At 44.4% G+C, this 22,186-nt stretch overlaps 1 protein-coding gene across 1 annotated transcript in view; it reads right to left on the bottom strand.

Moving 5' to 3' along the window:
- Nucleotides 1-22,186, bottom strand: part of slit3 (slit homolog 3 (Drosophila)) — a 304,073-nt gene that overhangs the window by 257,466 nt on the left and 24,421 nt on the right. The window contains exons 3-4 of the mRNA XM_047353248.1: nt 7,521-7,592; nt 2,765-2,836 (exon numbers count right to left, since the gene is read on the bottom strand). Of these exons, the coding sequence (XP_047209204.1) occupies nt 2,765-2,836; nt 7,521-7,592 (144 nt within the window). The remainder of the gene's footprint in view (nt 1-2,764; nt 2,837-7,520; nt 7,593-22,186) is intronic.

The raw sequence follows: 22,186 nt of genomic DNA, 5'->3' as shown, positions 1-22,186 counted from the left end.
CATGCACTAGACCAGCCACACATATGCATACACTCCAGGATGAGAAAGTGAAGACAACAAGATGAGGTTCATCTCAGGTCAGTGGAGTTTGACATGAAACATTAAGTCACTTAAAGTTCTGCTCCCAGAATGTTTGATTCCAGTTTTTTCATTCAAATCAACACTGCATGTCCTTCATCCCAGAACCTCATGGTCCTCTTAGTGAAAACGTCCTACTCAAAGTTCAGCCTTAGTGGGAGCAGGACTGATAGTCTGACTGCTTTCAGACCACAGTCTCTGCAAACTGTGTGGAGAACCAACACAGAGAAACCCAGACTCCAGTCATCTATCTCACCATCACCTCTTGGGGACCTACCAGGTTCTTCTCTCTCACAGCATCCATCCATCCATCCATCCATCCATCCATCCATCCATCCATCCATCCATCCATCCATCCATCCATCCATCCATCCATCCATCCATCCATCCATCCATCCATCCATCCATCCATCCATCCATCCATCGCTAATCCTCTGTTCCTATTGTTCCTGCAGCAAGTCAAATTTACTAATAGATAGGAAAGTTTTGCAATAAATAGAAGCTTTTGGAGTGCTTCATGTTTGTCCAAGCAGGAATGTAAAAGTGCATCAAGAGGTAATTCAGGCTGAAGCATCTTTTACTTTATTACATGCTCCCTCTGAGGAGCAAAACCCCCAACTTCTGCCTTTCTTTTCTCGAATATTGGTCTAGATCCTTCTTATTCCTCCCTTCTCCAAACCTCAGACCACATGGCTTTAATAGGAGGGTTAAGAGGTAATTCCTATCACACCAGCATCATTTAATATCTAACCGAGGCTGACAGGGAGGAAGGTTACAAATCCAAACCAGAAAGCCACCAGCAAACCTTCTCCTCACCCTGCTGCTGCTGTATACCACCCTCAGTATTTTATCCTTCTTTACCATCATTCTGCAACTTTTTTTCTGTTTTCCTTTCTGTCCTACCTTCCTTTCTCTTTTATAAGAACATACATTCACATTATCAACACTTCCTGAGAAGAAGACAGGAAAAACTGTCGAGATTTAAGAAAGAAAACCTGAGAGGTTGTCAAAAAAACATCCAGACTGTAATTTAAATTCTGCTGATGGTAAAGTTAGGATATAAAGAACATGAGATTTATAATGTTAAGTTTGGAACACGTTCACCGCTTTCCATTCTCATGAATAGTCCAAGTAGTCCATGGAGATCCATATTAAAGCAGAGAAAAGTCCAAACTAGAGAACAGTTTTAGGTCCTATAAAGGAACGTTCCAGGAAGGAGATAAAATCAGCCCATCACTCATGAAGAACAAGAGAAATGCTGGAATCCAACAGTGGGAGTGTGTGGAAATGTGTGTGTGGACTGTGCCAGTATTGTCTGTGTGTGTGAGATCCTGGAAGCCACAGTTGATGTAAACACTTTGATTTCCAACATGACAGCCTGCTCAGCTATCTGCTGCAGTGCATCACTTATTACCACAAATAACAAACATTCATGTCCACGATAAATCTGAGGGATGCAGTGGAGGTGGATCATCACTGTTTCTGTTGAGAGTCTTAGTTTTTATGTTTTATTCTATTTTTGTTCTGTTATTGTTTGTGATTATAGTTCTGCTTTACATTGTTGGCTACCTTGTCCAGGTCTTTTAACCTCAGTGGGATTTCCTGGTTAAATAAAGTTAAATAAATAAATATAAGAAACACAATCGGTCTGGCCAGGTCTTACAGAGTTTCACCACACCAAGTCTTTCTCTCAAACATCCAGGGGGCGCTGCAGAAACACTGCAGAAGCTCTTCACAAGGTTTACTGGGTTTATTCACCTCTGCTTCAAAATAAAGGCTGTTATGAACAAGAAGCTAAAGGCTTCAGTGCCTTTAAAATGCAAAACATTTCCCTGCACTGATGGTTGTCAGAACTGGGCTCAGTTCTGTATGTTTAGGGATAAATTAATTTAGTATTAAATTCATGAAATCAGTTTAGTAAATTAGTTTAGGTTCATATCCCCCCCTCTAACCCAGGCCTCTAAAATACATCAACACTGATTCCTACAACATAAACATACATGACCTAATCTGCATGCATGTAACACGTTTCATGCTATCAGCACACACACACACACACACATCATATATTACCCCTGAAGCGCCAATATAAGGTATGAAAGCACAAAAATAGCCCCAGGAATGAATGCAATAATAACCACAGAGCTCCCGTCCACCTCCAGATACACAGACTCAGACTCTGCCCAATGAAAACAGCCATTAAGTTTAAAAGGTGTTTTAACCTTCAACCTAAGCATCCCAGAGGCTGAAGCAACCTGATGGAAAAGGCCAAGAGCGGAGAAAAAGAAAGGCTTGATGCACCGATGGGAGTCAAAGAGACAGAGCATGTTTTGGAAAGTGAGATGAAAAGGACAAGAGAAGAAGAAGGACAAGTGGGAGGCTTCGCCGCTTCACTTTGACCTGATTTTACAACCTTAACTCTCCAGGAAAGCTCCAGATTCCTAAATAGAAACTCCACATCAGCCCAAACAAAACATTCCTTGCAGGGACACTTTCACCTCTTCAAACTGTGCAGATGGACCTTCTACATCTGTTTTACCTCCTGACAGGAGCACAGAGAGCCACTGTGTCACCTGGCATAAGACCTGAACCCTCAGCCTGGAGAGAAGATCTGACATTGCACTGCGGCTGTGTTTTCAAAAGGATCACGTAGCACATGAGAAGAGAAATCATAGAGAGCACTCACACTCGTCCCAGTTTGGGATTGGACTGGAAGAGAAGCTCTGGGAGAAACTGGAGTTTGTTTCTGTTCAGGCGTCTGCAGGGAGATAAAAACAACACGGACATTAGACACAGAAACAGGTAAAACCCACAGTTTAACACATGAGTCAGTGCTGACAGACCGATCAGGTCAGCATGTTCAAAGTCATGAGCAGGCTTCATGTTGCAGCGTCACCAACAGGTTGTCAGAGTTTAAGCGCTCTGAAGCCACTCATCACCTTCATCATCAGATAAACTCTGAGCAAACAGTTAAAACATTCTTGAAATGAAGGAAAAACTGGATCAAAAGAAGGAAGTTACAGGAATATTAGGGTGGATGAGATGCTTTAAAGATTTCTTTGCATTTTCTTACTGAACTCATTAATGTCATGATAGCAATGTGTGCAACATTAGAGCTGAGCAGTTTATGTTGCTCATTTCAAAACCTGATAACCTCTGTAGTAACTCATCAGCACAGTCAAGTTTACATCTGGCAAATACAAAAGAGCAAAATCCATCAATAAAACTAAATTAAAATGGAAAGAGAAAATATTCATGATATTAGGTCAAAAACTAAAAAGAGGAGGTGGAGAAACTATACCAGAGGTGTATTGCTGGCCACAATGGATGGATGGATGGATGGCTGGATGGATGGATGGATGGATGGATGGATGGATGGACACTGTTGCTCATACATTTTAGAATAAAAAGGGTTAGGGTCAGTTGGACCAGGATGGTACCATTGTGTGTAGCATCTCATTTGCTGTGCAGCATTCGGCCCACCTTTCTTTTTCCATCCATCCATCCATCCATCCATCCATCCATCCATCCATCCATCCATCCAGGAACCTTCATGTCATCTAATAGCAGAGTTTAGTGATAGCTGGGAGTCCTCTCCATTTAGTTCTGGTGTCACCTTTAAATTTGCCCGATAGAACGTTGCATTGAGCTCTTAGTTCCACATAAATGTTCCAAATGAGTTCAGGTATATAACTAAGCTGTTTTTATTTGGTTCATTAAACATTATTATTTCTGTAAATGTTTTTCTTGGTCTGATGTAATATGCTAATCTTAAATGTTGTGTTTGAATTTGGCTGGAAGCAATAAATGATCACAATTAACATGAAATAAAGGCTTGAAAAAGTCAGCTTGTAATTATTCTATATAAATTACTGAAAAAATGAACTTTATATTCTATATGTAGCTCTTCAGGAGAAAACATTTGTTCAAGCTATTCAAATATCTGAATGAAAAAGGCTTTTTTAACTATGTGAAGCAACATTTCTCCTGTCTGACCCCCCACTGTAGTCCATGTTTCTCTCCCGAGATTTCCCGCTTTCACTCCCTAGATATACAAAGAGCGCCATCACGGTTCTAATGAGGAGAAACAGCAGAGTGAGAACCTGAGGAGGTTCTAATCAGTACATGCTGTCACAACTAATGCTGTTCCTGTTTAGCTACATCCCATAAAACATGTCAGATAGAGCATGTTCTGGTAAAATGTGTCTTCTTGGGTTTCCATGTGTACAATGCAAGCAGAGGGAGCAAACCCGTTATCAGCCTACCAAAGCATCTGGCTGAGAAATGAGACGTGGATGGGAAAGACAAACGGAGGGTGGGGGGTTACAGGGTCACGAAGAAGAGTTTGTCCTGGAAAAGACACAGACACAAACCTTTAACCTCTATGACAGCGTGAAGAATAGTCCTGGACTTTCACTTCTATAACGCAGAAAGAGAATCATAAAAAGAGACATCGAATACTTCTACGAGGAAATAACTGATCTTCTGGGAGGTGATGTAAGAGTTGTTTTAGATGTTCTTCAGGGAAAACATCCATTTCAAGTCTTAGTGACATCATTTCTATAATCTGTCCAAAAGGAGGGCTTTCTTCAGGAAAAGTTTATTTACTTTAATTAAATGTTCTTAAATGTTAAATGTTTCATATGAAATCATAAAAGCTGATGACGTTTCTGCTAAATCAATAAGAATCATCAGCAGCATTGAACACAGACCAGCTGTGTTCCTTTATAAATGTTATCATCTGAAGTGGTGACCAGCTCAGCCCCATGTTTCCACATTATGACACCATCAATCACTGAACAAGGACCAGACCTGTAACCTCTGACCTTTCCTCTGGGGAGACAGAACCTAACAGAACTTAGTAGCAACATCTCAGACTCTGCCTTCATCTGTAATGTTTAATAAAGACAACGTTTTCAGACACGTCCAGCTCTCATCGGTACCAGCCAGAAGAAATGAACCAACATAAAAGCATATTTTCTGTGGTTGAAATGTTTCCTGTGGGGTGGAGATGTGTTTTCTTGGCTTTTTTTTTATTCTTTTGTCAGTAAATACATTTTGAGGAATTAAAAGTCTAAATGGAATCAAACTTGTTGCAGAATTTTAAAATGAAAGAGTGAACTATTTTTATTTAGTGAGATTATGGTCAGAGCATCTCAAGGGGTTCATCTCATGGTTTGAGCATCACCCATAATTATCCCGGACCTGTCTGCTCTAACACAGGGTTGCTCGTGTTCTACTGCTGCTGTAAGGTTCTGCTTCACCTAAGATATGTGAAGCTTTACCATTTATTTCTAAAGAACCACCTAACTCAGCACATTCAACAACAAAAGTTCTTCAGTAACACACATCTCACTCTGTTGAGGATCTCTGATGAGCGGGGAGTTTTGCAGATTCAACACGCTGACGTCAGCTTACTAAATTACACACTATTCCATGTTTTACAGTGGATTTCATTTTACATGTTATGTCCAGTTCTGCATGAGTCATGTAGCCGGGTCATGGGCTCTCTTCAGGTTGTCCATTTACAACATGGCGCCTCCTGGATGTCATGAGGGTCAGAGATGAGTTACATTTAACCCAGCTCAACAAATTTGTGAAAATTTGTTTGTTTTTTTTGTTTTTACTCTAACAAAACCGGATTCAAGCTCCATCCTGCATCATAATGAATCTCCTTCCAGGTGATGTGTGTGCGTCCATCTTCCCTCCAACCCACAGTCATAAACATGCAGGTGTGTGTGTGGGAGGTATGGTACACTGACACCTCAGCTTTGTTGACTAGAGCCTTGGTGTGAGTTGGAGGCTGCAAGAACATCAAGAACATGCACACACACACACACGCACACACACACACACACACGCACACACACACACACACACATACACACGCACACACACACACGCACACACACGCACACACACACACACACACGCACACACATGCACGCACACACACACACACACGCACACACAAACACAGGCAGGAAAGCAGTGTAAACCGTGAGTGTGAAGTGAGAAGTGGGATGGGTTTGTTGACATTGATCCGGTGTGATTCCATGTGAACCTGCTTTGACAACAAATTCACGACCAGCTACAATAATAAAACTGCTACAGGAAGTCGGATACTGAGCCCCGCAGAACTTTTCGCACCGCCTAAACTTTTTCTCCCATTTTGTCACAAACGTGTTTTAAAGGGATTTTTTGTGACGTCAGAGGAAACAGATACATGGATTGAATAAAAATCTAAGAAGTGTGGAGTGCATTTATATTCAGTCCTCTCTGAGTCAGTACTTTGTAGAACCACCTTGGACAGCAGGTCTTTTGGTCCATCTCTCCACCAGGTTTGAACATCTACAGACTGAACATATTCTCCTAACCAGCTCAAGCTCAGTCAGCGTGGATGGAGAACATCTGTGAACATCAGTTTTCAAGTCATTCCACTGATTCTCAGTTGGATTTGGGTCTGGACTTTGACTTGGCCATTCTAACACATGAATCTGCTTTGATCTGAACCATCCCATTGTATCTCTTGCTGTCTGTTCAGGGTGGCTGTCCTGCTGGAAGCTGAACCTCCACCCCAGTCTCCAGTCTTCTGCAGCCTCTAACAAGTTTTCTTCCAGGATTGTCCTGGATTTAGCTCCATCCATCCTCCCACAGCATGATGCTGCCACCATCACGTGTCTTCTATGGTCTTTCAGCTTCTCTGTTCCAACAACATGCTGATATGTCTGCTAAACTGCAAACGGGACTTCTTCAGGCTTTCTTTAAAAAAATGATTCATTCTTTTCCTTATAGGTCAGATTTTGTAAAATATTCTCCCACCTGAGCTGTGGATGTCTGCAGCTCCTCCAGAGTTACCATGTACATATTGGGTGCTTTTCTGATTGATGATCTCCTTACCCAGCCTGTCAGTTTAGGTGGATCTCCATGTCTTGGTAGGTCTGCAGGGTGGACAATCTTCTCTCCATGCTCAGATGGTGGGTTGAACAGAGCTCTGTGAGATCTTCAAAGTTTGCAATATTGTTGTAGATCCTTGGTCTTCATGATGCTGGTTGTTCTCTAATGAACCCCTGAGGCTAGAAACAGAACATCTGGACTCTATTCTACTGATAAGGTGACTTCTGTTGCATTTGGATTTTATTTATGGGAATCAGACTGGGTAGGTGCACTTCGTTTTGTAAAAACATCAGAAAACCATTTATTGTTTTTCCTTCCAGTCATTCACCAGTTTGCTTTGGTCGATCATATAAAATCCCAGTGAAACTTACTGATGTTTGTGGTTTTGACAGTTCAGGGGTATGAATACCTGCAGGATGCTGCATCTGGCTCTGTTCTCATACTGTGAAATGGATGCATTGTGTGTGCGGACATGCTCAGTATGGAGGGTTTTCTCCACATCAAAAACCAATTTCAGGGTTTCGGTGTCAAATAATGAAACTTACAGTCTCTCCAGCAATCTCAGGTCCTGGAAGGCTCCTCTCTCGATGACACTGATTTGGTTGTCCTCCAGATGACTGAATGAATGGATTTAAAGAGACAAACAGAAGTGAAATAATTAGTTTTAATGGTTGCAGTGGTCACTTTGTCTGTAACTGGACACAGCTGCTACAAGAATGTAGCTGTCCTTAAATGTCCTTAAACTGGAAAGAATTCATATCATCAAAGCTGCTCTTTTTGGCTCACGTAGAGCAACAGAGACACTTCATTGGTTGAATAAACAGATAATAAGCAGAATGAATATATGAATCTGCCATGAACACTCAGCGTTTACACAAATGTTTTAATCTAGTCAGCTAAAGGAAATCATTAATTAAATTAAATTAAATTCAGTTCAATTTCTATAGTGCCAATTCACAACACATGTCGTCTCAAGGCACTGTACAAAGTGAATTCAATCCACTCATCCAGATTCCCAGTCAGGTTCATCCATTCCAATTAATCCTGACTATCAGTGCAGTCAGATTCAGTTTATTATTCAAACTGGTAAAATATCTATCTAAGGAAACCCAGCAGATTGCATCCAGTTAGGGACTTTCAGCATTCGCTCCTCCTGGATGAACATGTAGAGACAGTAGAGAGGAAAACTCCCTTTTAACAGGAAGAAACTTCCAGCAGAACCAGAACCAGGCTCAGTGTGCTACAAATGATGCTAAAAATTAGAAGAAGGAGCAAAAGGTTGTGACGGAAGGAAGAAAAACTGGAGCGGAGAGAAGCAAAGGCAGAAAATGTTGGGAAGCAGGTTTGCTGGAGGGCCACCAAACACACAGTCATACCAAAGGTCTGTTTAGAGACCAATCAACCTAACAGTCATGTTTTTTTACTGGGGGAGGGAGCCGGAGTACCCGGACAGAACCCTCACATGCACGGGCAGAACATGCAAACTCCATGCAGAAGGAGCCCAGGTCAGGATTGAAGCCCAGAACCTGTGTAACTGCACCACCACCATGCAGCCTGGAAATAAATACACATTTAATAAAAATAGATCTAAAATGATTTCCCATTATTCTGGTATTTAGGTAATTATAACGGACTTAAAACAGGGACAATGTTTATAAGGGCGCATTCACATTGGTGGTCCAGTTCAGGGATTGGTAAAATGGATCGGTAAAAGAGAAAATTTAACTCTAGTTGGCCCGGTTCACTTTAACACAGAGATGTTTAAACTGGACCAAACATAGTCATGCCGTTGCAACGGACTGTTTCGGGCCGCAGTGTTGCACTGGTCGAGTAGAAAAAAAATGCGAAGAAGAAAGTCCGTCTCATCGTGTTTGTGGTGCTACTTGGTGATGAAATGTAGCTGTGTGACTGTACCTCTTTACTATTCCACCTAGCCCCACATGACACTTTCAAACTCTCTCATCTTCAGGTTTGCCCTCTTGCTTTGTTTTTCTTCTTCTTCTTCTACTCAAATGTTCTGCTCTTACGTTACATCCTCTATTCCTGCTTTTGATGCACACATATTGACCAATCACTAGAGGTTTAAAGAGAAAAACAGTAAGAGAGAGACACAAGCGGGAAAAATGGCTCCCAATCAGAAGCCAGATCCTGTCGGTCACTTTAAAGAGCCACCTCAAAGAGCCGTTTTGTTTGTGATCGACACATCACTAATTCATACTGCAAGTGAACTGCTCCAGGGTCCGGGTAAACCGTGCTGAGCCAGTTGTAACCGAGCCAGGGTATGGTTCTCTGGTCTGTTTTAGAGTCCGGGATGGGTTCACACTGGTGTCATCTGCTCCAGAAACCAGACTCTGGCACGGTACAAAGCCTTACAAAGGTTTGGTGTTAATATCTGGTTTCCAAAACCCTCCATCAAGGCTAAGAGCTTTCCTCGGTTCATCATCAGGCTCCAGCTCAAACAGACAAATGGACCATTATCACAGAACCTGAGTATGACTCGTTGTTTGATGACAAACGGTGTAAAGATTAACTGTTGAAACATCTGCAGAATGAGTGCACATAATCTGATATGCATGAAAACACATCATTCGTAACCAGTGTCCTGAGTGAAGAGTCTCACTAAGGCAGAACTATCCAAGCTAAACACTGATTTGACAGTAGATGTTGAGCCAAACAGATGGTGCAGTGGTGGGGAGGGGGGCATGTTGCTCTGATGAGGTATTGGTTTTGTATTGTTTTTCATCAGCATTAGTCATCCACAGAACCGTGGAGAAATGAACACAAACAAGTTTGGATCTGATTTGTTTGGAGCATGGTGGGTCCAATAAGTCAGCCATATTACAGAGTCCTAACAAGCATCATGAAAACCACAATGATGTCATGCTGACTTCTACTGGCACCTGAATGGAGACAAGGACACACTTCAGGAGATATTAACTGCTCTGTTATTGGTGAGACCACATGAACATTCCAGCCAGCTTTTCCTTATCAAGCTCCAGTTTTCACTTACATCTAAATTTGTTTGGAATTACTCAATTTTGCCACAGTCTGGAAGAAATCTTGTAAAGTGTTGCTGCCAAGGATATTACATTAAGTGTTGCATTTGCAATGTGCATGAAGAGGCGAGCCGAGTTAACAGCAAGCTGAAAACGATACTCCGACTGCTGGACGCAGCTACAGTGTTATCAGGTTCCAGAACAACATCTGAATGAGGAACTTCAGTGAGGTCTGAAGTTGAAGGTGGAGGATTTTAAATCTGACTGCACTGTTCAATGGTTAGGATTAATTGGAATGTATGAACCTGACTTTGTGAAGAACCTTGAGACGACATGTGTTGTGAATTGGCGATATATAAATAAACTGAATTGAAACTGAACTGAATTGAATTGAAACTTTTATTGGGTTTGCTGCAGACATTGTCAAGTTTAATGTACATTCAGATCATTTCAGATGTTTTTAACAGAAGTCTAATTAGATGCAAGTATTTCTTCAATATCATATAAGTCAGGTCTCCAATAACTGAGGTGAACATCTTCATACTTAATGCCCGCTAGTCTGGGTGTAACACTGCACTGCCGCACGTTAGGGAATCAAATCTGATGCTGCTTTATACTGACTTTAATTTAATTCAACATGGAGAGACTTTCGTAAACTGTTGTGAGTTATTTAGAGCATCAATAAGACAAACCTCTTATCAAAGTTTAAATATAAATTTATGTTCAGTTATTGTAACAAAAAGTATTTTTATTTTAAGGAACTGGACATGTCTTTGTTGAGACTTAGACAACATTTAGGGCCTGATCTTCAAAAGATCAGAATCAGCTTTATTGCCAAGTTTGTACAAACAAACAAGGAATTTGACTCCGGTACACTTTGCTCTCTGGGCTTTTAACTCGTACTCATACTCGTCGTCTTCCGCTTATCCGGGACCGGGTCGCGGGGGCAGCAGACTCAACAGAGACGCCCAGATGTCCCTCTCCCCAGACACCTCCTTGAGCTCCTCCGGGTGGAGCCAGAGAGGTTCGCAGGCCTGCCGAGAGACATAGTCCCTCCAGCGTGTCCTGGGCCGTACCCTGGGCCTCCTCCCAGTGGGACGTGCCTGGAACACCACCCGAGGACGGCGTCCAGGAGGCATCCGGTATAGATGCCCGAGCCACCTCAACTGGCTCCTCTCGATGTGGAGGAGCAGCGGCTCTACTCCGAGGCCCTCCCAGATGGCCGAGCTCCTCACCCTATCTCTAACGGAGTGCCCATCCACCCTACGGAGGAAGCTCATTTCAGCCGCTTGTATCCGGGATCTCGTTCTTTCAGTCATTACCCAAAGTTCATGGCCATAGGTGAGGGTAGGAACGTAGACCGACCAGTAAATTGAGAGCTTTGCTTTTCGGCTCAGCTCTCTCTTCACCACAACGGACCGGCACAGTGCCCCCATTACTGCGGCAACCGCACCGATCCGTCAGTCGATCTCCCGCTCCATTCTTCCCTCACTCGTGAACAAGACCCCGAGATACTTAAATTCCTCCACTTGAGGCAGGAACTCCCCTCCAACCTGAAGAGGACAAGCCACCCTTTTCCGGTCGAGTACCATGGCCTCGGACTTGGAGGAGCTGATCTTCATCCCAGCCGCTTCACACTCGGCTGCGAACAGCCACAGTGCATGCTGTAGGTCTTGGCTAGAGGGGGCCAGCAGGACCACGTCATCTGCAAAAAGAAAAAACAAAATCCTCTGGTCCCCAAACCAGAACCCCTCCGGCCCTTGGCTGCGTCTAGAAATCCTGTCCATAAAAGTTATGAACAGGACCGGTGACAAAGGGCAGCCCTGTCGGAGTCCAACATGCACCGGGAACAGGTCCGACTTAGTGCGGACCAAACTCCTGCTCCACTTGTACAGAGATCGGATGGCCCCTAATAAAGGAGCCCCCGATTCCATACTCCTGGAGCACCCCCCACAGGGCATCACAAGGGACACAGTCAAATGCTTTCTCCAGGTCCACAAAACACATGTGGACCGGTTGGGCAAACTCCCATGAACCCTCGAGCACCCTGTAGAGGGTATAGAGCTGGTCCAGTGTTCCACGGCCGGGACGAAAACCACACTGCTCCTCCTGAAGCCGAGGTTTGACTATCGGCCGGACTCTCCTCTCCAATACCCTGGCGTAGGCCTTACCAGGGAGGCTGAGGAGTGTGATCCCCCTGTAGTTGGAACACACCCTCCGGGACCACCACCCCAGTCTGCCAGTCCAGAGGCACTGTCCCCGTCTGCCATGCAATGTTGAAGAGGCGTGTCAACCATGACAGCCCAACAACATCCAGAGATTTGAGGTACTCAGGGCGGATCTTATCCACCCCCGAAGCCTTGCCACCATGGAGCTTTTTAACCACCTCGGTGACTTAAGCCTGGGTGATGAAAGAGTCCAGCCCTGAGTCTCCAGCCTCTGTTTCCACCACGGAATGCGTGATGGCAGGATTGAGGAGATCCTCGAAGTACTCCTTTCACCGCCCGATGATGTCCTCAGTTGAGGTCAGCAGCCTCCCAACCCCACTATAAACAGTGTTGGCGAAGCACTGCTTCCCCCTACTGAGGCGCCGGACGGTTTGCCAAAATCGCTTCGAGGCCAACCGGTAGTCCTTCTCCATGGCCTCACCGAACTCCTCCCAGGCCCGAGTTTTTGCCTCTGCCACAGCCCGGGCCACAGCACGTTTGGCCTCACGGTACCCGTCAGCCGCCTCAGGAGTCCCACAAGCCAACCACAGCTGATAGGACTCCTTCAGCTTGACAGCATCCCTTACTGCCGGAGTCCACCACCGGCTTCTGGGATTGCCGCCGCGACAGGCACTACAGACCTTACGGCCGCAGCTACGGGCAGCAGCATCGACAATAGATGCGGAGAACATGGTCCACTCGGACTCTATGTCTCCAACATCCGCCAGGATCTGGTCAAAGCTCTCCCGGAGGTGGGAGTTGAATACATCCCTGGCCAAGGGGTCCGCCAGACGTTCCCAGCAGACCCTAACTATGCGCTTGGGCCTGCCAAGTCTTTCTGGCTTTCTCCTCCTCCAGCGGATCCAACTCACCACCAGGTGGTGATCAGTGGACAGCTCAGCCCCTCTCTTCACCCGAGTGTCCAAAACATGCGGCCGTGATGACAGTCAGGGACCTCTCCCCAACCCGAAGGCGCAGGGATGCAACCCTCTCATCCACTGGGTTAAACCCCAACACGAGACGGCTGAGGTTGGGGGCAACAACCAAACCCACCCCAGCCCGCCGCCTCTCCCCGTGGGCCACTCCAGAGTAGAAGAGAGTCCAATCCCTCTCAAGGAGATGGGTTCCAGAGCCCACGCTGTGCGTGGAGGCGAGCCCGACTATTTCTAGTCAATATCTCTCAACCTCGCGATCGGGCCGCTGAGGTCTCCACCTTTGTCCGCCACCCAATCCTCTTTGCAACGGTCCCTCACGGTTCCCCCTGCAGATGGTGGGCTCACTGGGGGATGGCCTCGCGTCTCTCGTTCGGGCTTTGCCCGGCCGGGTCCCGCAAGGAGCGACCCGGCCACCAGGCGCTCTCCAGCGAGTCCCGATCCCAGGCCTGGCTCCAGGGTGGGACCCCGGCTCCGCCATACTGGGCGACGTCACGTGCCTCGATATTTTTGTCCTCATGAGGGATTCTTGAACTGCTATTTGTCTGACCTCTTCACCTAGAGCCTGTTTGCCATGGGAGACCCTACCAGGGGCATTTAGGCCCCAGACAACATAGCCTCTAGGATCATTTGAGCACTCAAACCCCTCCTCCACGTTAAGGTGATGGTTCAAGGAGGGGGGGTGGGGGTTAACTATATTTTAAATATATTTATGCATATATCTTTATGTCTTTAAATATACATATATAGAAAGGTGCATTTGCAACTTCATCAACAGAGAAACGGCCTGGGGGAAGAAACTGTCTCTGTGGCGGCTGGTTTTAGTGAACAGTGCTCTGTAGCGGCGGCCAGAAGGTAAAACTCTAAACAGTTTATATGCAGGGTGTGTGGGGTCTGCAGAGATGTTAGCAGCTCTTTTCCTGACCCTTGACCTGTATAAGTCCTGGATGGAGGGAAGGTCAGCCCTGATGATTCTCTCTGCTGTCCTGATTATTCGTTGCAGTCTGGACCTGTCCTGTTGTGTGGATGAGCCAAACCACACTGAGATGGATGAAGACAGGAAAGACTGAATGATGGCAGAGTAGAAGATGACCAGTGTTGTTGAGGATGGTGAGGGGGGTGTATGGAGGTGGTGTTCTCTGAAAGTCCACCACCATTTCCACAGTCTTGAATGGGTTCAGTTCAAGGTAGTTCTGACCGCACCAGTGGACCAGCCGATCCACCTCCTGTCTGTATGCAGACTCATCACCGTCCTGGATCAGTCCAATGACAGTGGTGTCATCTGCAAACTTAAGGAGTTTCACAGACGAGTCCGATGAGGTGCAGTCACTTGTGTACAGGGAGAAGAGGAGTGGGGATAGAACACACCCCTGGGGGGCACCAGTACTTATTGATCTGGATCAGGAGAAGATGCTCCCTAGTCTCACCTGCTGCTGTCAGTCCGTCAGGAAGCTGTTGATCCACTGACAGGTGGAGGCTGGGACGTTGAGCTGGGTGAGCTTCTGGTGGAGGATGTCTGGTATGATGGTGTTGAAGGTGGAGCTGAAGTCTACAAACAGGATCCTGGCGTACGTCCCTGGGTGGTCGAGGTGTTGCAGGATGAAGTGTAGACCTAAGTTAACAGCATCATCTGCCGACCTGTTTGCTCGGTAAGCAAACTGCAGGGGGTCCAGCAGGGGGCCTGTGATGTCTTTCATGTGCTTCAACACCAGCCGCTCAAAGGATTTCATGACCACAGACGTCAGGGCTACAGGCCTGTAGTCATTTAATCCTAGGATGGTGGGTTTCTTGGGAACCGGGATGATGGTGGATCGTTTGAGGCAGGAGGGGACCTCACATTTCTCCAGTGACTTGTTGAAGATCCTTGTGAAGATCGGAGTGAGTTGATTTGCACAGGCTTTCAGGCATGATGGGGAGACGTTATCAGGTCCTCCAGCTTTCTTTGTTTTCATGCGCTGAAAGAGCCTATTTACATCTTCCTCGGAGATCTTTAGTGCAGGCAGAGGATCTGAAGGTAGGGGGTTGGTTGTTTTACAGGTCAAATTTGTTCCTGAATGGGATGTGGAGGAAAGGATTTGAGGTGTGAATGGCTTCTTGTCATGTCTGCAGTAAAAGCCATTCAGACGGTTGGCCAGGAGACGACTGTGTTCAGGAAGGGTGGTGGGGGGGGGGGGCTCCTATAGGCAGTCAGGTTTCTCAGACTGGTCCATACAGCCGAGGTATCACCGGTTCAAAGGCTGTTCTTCAGCTTTTCACTGTAGCTTCTCTTGGCTGCTTTGTTCTCCTTTGTTAGTTTGTTCCTGGCCTGCCTGTACCGCACCCAATCTCCACTGCTGTGAGCTGCTTCCTTTTCCCTGCTCAGATTCCTGAGGTGTGGAGTACACCATGGCTTATTGTTCCCAAAGGTGCAGAAGGTCTTGGTCTGCACACACATGTCCTCACAGAAACTGATGTATGATGTCACCACATCAGTTAGTTGGTTTAAGTCAGTGGCTGAGGTTTCAAAAACAGTCCAGTCTGTGTATTCAAAGCAGGCCTGTAGCATCTGCTTTGATTCCTCAGTCCACTTCTTAACAGTGTGAACCGTGGGTTTGGAAGCTCTTAGTCTCTGTCTGTAGGTTGGGATGAGGAGGATTAGATAATGATCCGAAAAACCCAGAGCAGCCCTGGTAACAGCATGATATGAGTCCTTTAAAGCTGTGTAACAATGGTCCAGTGTGTTTTTGTCTCATTTGGGACACTTAATATGCTGTCTGTATTTGGGGAGTTCATTTGAGAGGTTTGTTCTGTTAAAATCTCCCAGTATTATGATGAAAGAGTCCGTGTATTTTTTCTCCACGTCTGTAATCAGCTCAGCAAGATGTTTTTCCGCAGCAGAAGTACAGCCATGCGGTGGAAAATATGAGCAGATTATTATAAAAATAAATAAAACGGCTTACAGATTATGGAAAATGACTCCAGATCAGGACTACATGTTTTTCCAGCACTTTTACGTCTCTGCACCAACCTTCACTTATATAGAAGCAGATTCCGCCTCCTCGCCTCTTCCCCGATTGCACAGCGCTGCGATCCGCTCTGAGCAGCTGGAAGTTCGGCATCAGCAGTGTGCGGTCCGGGATGTTTTCACTCAGCCATGTCTCGGTGAAACAGAGAACCGCTGATCCGCGGAGGTCCGTGTTTTTACCGGTGAGAAGAAGCAGCTCGTCCATGTTGTTGCTTAGAGAGCGGACATTTGCCAGGTGGATTGAAGGCAGTGGTGTGCGAAGTCCTCTTTTGAGTTTTACAAGTGCGCCAGCACGTTTTCCCCTCCGACGCTTTCGCCGCAGTATTCCATAGAGTTAACAGACATATTTGCCTTTATATTGTTAATATTGATTGGCCAATTTGTTGTGAGTTACGATGACAAACCTGCTGTGAGTAGCACAACAAAAGTTGCAATAGTCCAGAAACACGAGAGCTGAACAAAGCACATGGACCAAATCAACAACTGGTTCCTTTATAATGATGCAGCGTAACAATCCCTGCATATTTCTAGCAACACAGCAGAGGATCTATTGGCTTTTCCTCTTGCTCCAGCCAGCAGCACGTACAATTTCCTCATTTAAATAGGGCGGTCTGTACCTGTTTTGCACCTGTTATCCATTGCATGCACAATCTTTGAAAATTGTGCACAACACGCCCACTTATTGCAAGTGCAAATTGTATATAGTGCATGCAAATTAGCACCCGCTATTACAGAAATATCCTATTTACTTATAAAACCTGGACCTCTCTTTGTAATGATGCTAATTCCACAACCAAGATGCCTTATTGTAAGTCAAATCTATTTGTTATCGACACTCATTTAATGCAGGAGTTCATTCTAAGAAGCATTATGAAGCTCCAGCTAACTAGCTGACTGCATTTCACCCCTGATTACAGGTGAGAAAGATTGGTCACAAAACTCGAGTCAAAAACCACGAGTATGATTCAAGACCCGAGTATTTCTTTGTGTGACTTAAGTTTGACTGAATTCCAAGTCTCAGGCTGAGTCCCCTTCTCTGCAAAGACCACATTATACGCTGGTCTGGCATCCTGAAAGACTGTTACGCTTTACTGATCCTTCTCTGGGAACAATGGCTGAAATCCAATGTTTACATGAACTCATCATTGGCAGGAATGTCTTTGGGGTTTTAACTGATGCATTTGAACCCTTCTTCCAGTACTAATGCATCACTGTCACATGACCAAAATATCTACCACAAGGACACCCCCTGACAACCACCCCCAAACAGCACCAAGATGGAAATAAGGCCACTCAGGACGTCTTCCACCAGCAGTTAAGTCGTGTCTTTGAGACCATTGTTCTGCTGAAAGATTCAAATGGGTCCAGGTTTCATTTATCATCTGATACAAACCCAAGGTTCAAGCTGATCATAAATTGGATGGTGATGGAACACCAATGTCATTTTCTATACAAGTTAACATCAACCCCAGAAAGAAGCTTGTGCTCCAGAATCAGCACCTGCAAGCTGGACTGAATCTGCAGCTGCCCACATGGACAAGTCGAATGCTTTCTGGAGAAAAGTGTTATGCTCAGATGAGACAAACTGAGTTGTTTGGTCACAATGAGAAGACAAACTCCAGGTGAAACCTTAGAAACCTTAACAGTCACATCCAGTCCCTGATTGGTTGATGCGACGCAAATTTAGGGAAAAGTTCCGATTTTTCAACACGTCCATTGTGCCGATCCGCTCCCGCTTCACTTGCCGCGCCTTCTGCGCCGCGCCTTCCGCATCCTTCGCACCGCGCCGCTCCGCTCCTGAACGCGCCTCTACATAGGGATAACATGTAAATTGGCCGCTCCTTTCGCAGAAACCGCGTTTGGTGTGAACGCACCATTAGAACACTATACCAACTGTCAACAAGGAGGTGGTAGGAGCAGAGTCTAGTTCAGGGCCAATGGTACTGATGCACTGCGCAAAGTAAACCACCTCCAAATTCTTTAACCTTTTTGTGTGTCTGCTCCGTCTTCCCCAGTCAGTCCCAGCAGAAGGTCGATCACACCGAGCCTGGTTCTGCTGGAAGTTTCTGCCTGAGTTTCTACCTGTGTTTTTGGATCTTTCTACAATGGATTGAATTAACTGGATATTTCTGTATATAAGTTGGATCTGGTTTTCCTGTAAAGTGCCTTGAGACGACATGTGCTGCATAATTTAGATTCTCTGTGAATTAGAAAAAAATCAACAATAAATTTAAGATTTTGCCAAATTCTTATTTAGAAAATTAATTGAAGGTGTTTCTGGCATAATAATCCCACCGTGGTTCATAACATTAAATAAAACCCTAAAATGAATAAAACAAGATGAGTGGATGTAACCTTCTGATTCTCACTGCGGTTCTATAATAAAGCAGGGGTGCCCATGTCGGGCCCTCTAGAGCTACCATCTTGCAGCCTTCAGATGCATCCCACCCTGAACCCGTCATTGAGTTCCGCAGAGGCCTGGTACCGACAGTGCATGTCAGAACGCAAACACCGAGCATGAAGTCAAAGGAACTGTCTGCAGACGTCAGAGACAGGATTGTCTCGAGGCACACATCTGGGGAAGGATACAGAACAGTTTCTGCTGCTCTGAAGGTCCCAAAGAACACAGAGGCTTCCATTATTCGTTAATGGAAGTTTAGAAACACCAGGACTCCTCCTAGAGTGTCTAAACTGAGCAATGGGGAGAGAAGGGCCTTGTTCAGGGAGGTGACCAGGAACCCCATTGTCACTCCGTCAGAGCTCCAGCATTTCTCTGTGGAGAGAGGAGAACCTTCCAAAAGGACAACCATCTGCAGCAATCCACCTGAAGGACCCTCAGACATTTGAAACTCAATTCTTTGGTCTGATGAGACAAAGATTGAATTCTATGGTGTGAATGCTAGGCATCGTGTTTAGAGGAACCCAGGTACCGCTCATTACAAGACCAATACCATCCCTACAGTAAAGCATGGTGGTGGCAGCATCATGCTAGGGAGATATTTAGTTGGCTAGTCAGGATAGAGGGAAAGATGAATGCAGCAATCCTGGATGAAAACCTGCTCCAGAGGTCTTGACATCTGACTGGGACCACGGTTCATTTTTCAGCAGGATATTGACCCAAAGCACACAGCCAAGATCTCAAAAGTGAAGTTTCACTTTTGAATGTTGAAACTTTGTGAATGTTCTGAAGTGACCAAGCCAGAGTCCAGATTTGGATCCAACTGAACATCTCTGCAGAGATCTGAACATGGCTGTGCACATATGTCTCCCATCCAACCTGAAGGAGCTTGAGATGTTCAGCAAAGAAAAATGGGTGAACCTCCCTAAAGATGGGTTCGCTAAGCTTGTGTCATCATTGCTGCCAAAGGTGGATCAACATAGTATTCAAGACTGAATACTTATGTAAATGTGATTTCTACGTTTTCTATTTGTAATAAATTTGCAAAAATCTCAAACAAACTTCTCTCACATTGTCATGGTGGTATTGTGTGCAGACGTTTTTCTGGAAGAAGGCTGGAACAGAAACCACATGTGGAAAAAGTGCAGGGTGGTGAATACTTTCATATAAATACTAGAGGAAACACTCGGAAAGCTGCTGAGCAGTTAGAAGAAGAGGTTGATTGTTGTGATGCTAAAACAGATTTTACATTTTCATTAAAGGGTATGAATAATTTGCAACATGATATTATATTAAAATATAAATACATTTAAAAACTGATACTCCCTCTCATTGTTTTCTTATCTTCTGAAATATTCTCATGTCTCATTTTGTTTAAGAAGCTTCTGTTGAGTGAAAATAATTTCATGCCTGAACCTGCGAGAGGTGTGAATAATTTGGAGCTTAACTGTACAGAGTGCATCCGCATGTCTGTTTTCTCAGACTATCTTCTCTTTCCCAGGACATCTCCTCCCAGTGTCTCTGAGAGCTTTGGTGCAGGCAAATGTCACAGCAGTTTATCACCAACCACATGAAACAAGCTGCTTGCCTTTCACACGCAAAGACACACTTTCCCTGGTCTTTCTTCTCCTCCCTACTGACAGGATAAAATCACTTACTTTTACTTTTTACCCACAGTTTGTCAAGTACAGAAGCACAGATATGACCTCAAACATAAACTAAAATAAGATCCAAATCCTACTTGAAAACACAGTTAAACAAGCGCTCTGAAAAATGAAACACTCATCTAAAGAAACTTATTTCCACTCCTAGTTTGTGTTGAGAGTATTTTTATCTACCGCTCTGGTTAAAATGGAGAGAGGAGGGAAGCTGCATGCAGCCAGCAGTGATTATAGTTATTAAAGCCCTTGCACACACACACACACACACACACACACAGTTTAGGCGTTTAAGCTGAAAGAGTGAGAGCCTGTGGAGTCAATTAGGACAGAGCAGATAAGCAGCTACTTTCTGCTAAATGCAGCCATTTAAATGATCAGTGCATGAAATGTACTTTCTGAATCACAGACCAAAGGACAAGTGAAGAAAAAAAATCACCAGCCAAACAATTTTATTTCATTTCAGGTCATTAAGATACTACAGTAACATGTCCGACTCAGACCAAAGACTTTTTGAGTTCAGGAAGTTGTTATCTCTTCATTTCTCTCAAGATATTTGCTATCAAATGCACTTAAACATCAAAGTTAGGATATTAGTAACTCACTGACACTGTCACTCTTTTCTTTGATCGTTTCTTCTTCTTCTCATGTTCTCACAAGGCTTATGTTTCTCTAGTTGGACAGTAATGGTTGCACAGAAATGTCAAAGTGTGAGACCAATAGAAGACGTTTTGAGGGAAACAGTAGTCCTGAATGGAGATCAGATGATCACAACCATTATTTATACAATTACATCAAATCAGAGGTTTGTTATCTTTATGGTCACAAATATCTGTTAAATATTATCTGCTGATCCAAGGACTTTCCACTGATGAATTAAGTTCTTGTTCTTTGTCATGAGACTGTGGTGAACATTTAACCTTTGACCTTTTACTGCTTCATATAAATAGCCTAAGTTCTTGCCAACAATCGTGCAGAACTGGTAAATCATCATATTGTAACAAGCTCAACGTCTTGTTGTCTTGCTGCTTATAACTGTTATGTTACCTCCTAATTACTCTATTATCTAACCTAATAAATGGCCACTAGTTGCAGAATTTATGTGCTTGTATAGAATATTTGCATTCTCTCCAGACCTGGAAGCCCTTATTAGGACGGGACACTTTATTTTATGGAGGTTTGTTTTCCCTATAGGCACATACAGGCCCATTAGGTAAATATAGCGCCAGCTTAATTGCTACAGCATGGTGGTTTTTTTGGTTAACGGGCCGTTTTACAGACAAAAATATAGGTTTCAGTAAGGATAGACAAACAAAGTGCCTTCCAAAAGTATTAACATCCCCTGAACTGACCAACACTAAGTAGTGAAATAGACGTAGAAGGAAAACATTCTTGCTTTTCAACATTTTTCACAAATATAACTGGCTAGAGGTCCAGTTGCAGGTCTTCTAGGGTTTGTTTCTACCAGCTTTGAACATCTACATACTTTGTTTCTTCTTTATAAAACAGCTAAAGCCCAGTCAGACTGGATGAAGAACATCTGAGAACATCAGTTTTCAAGACTTGCTCTGACCAGCTTTGTCAACATTTCCAAACCATAAATAATTTTCCTTCCACCTCAATTACGCAGAGAATTTAATAACTTTAACTTTTCCAGTTGGTTCTTTACCTAATGGATTTATTTTGTATTGATTTCTTGGAAAGTTCGGATCTAAAGTCAGCTTCTGGATCTTAATACCGTGCTGAAGACCGATTGTCTTCATGACTAATGCGGACATCCTTCCAGGTGAATCTTATGCTTCTGGATTTCTTTCCGAACATGCAGTCAATTCAATGAGCCTGGAGAGATGGTTTGATTAAAAAGCTGAAAGATGAAAGCTCAGTTTCTAATTGTGAAGCTTTTAGATGCTGAACAACAGAATGAAGATAATTGTTTCCGTAAGGCTGCAGGTCACCTTTTGACCTCTGGGTTCAAAGCAGTTTGAAGAATCTATTTCCAGAACCAACGGTAAGATC

This window comes from Girardinichthys multiradiatus, chromosome 23, assembly GCF_021462225.1.
Source record: "Girardinichthys multiradiatus isolate DD_20200921_A chromosome 23, DD_fGirMul_XY1, whole genome shotgun sequence".
NCBI lineage: Eukaryota > Metazoa > Chordata > Actinopteri > Cyprinodontiformes > Goodeidae > Girardinichthys > Girardinichthys multiradiatus.
Note: the sequence above shows the minus strand (reverse complement) of the source record. Positions and strands in the feature narration are given on the sequence as shown.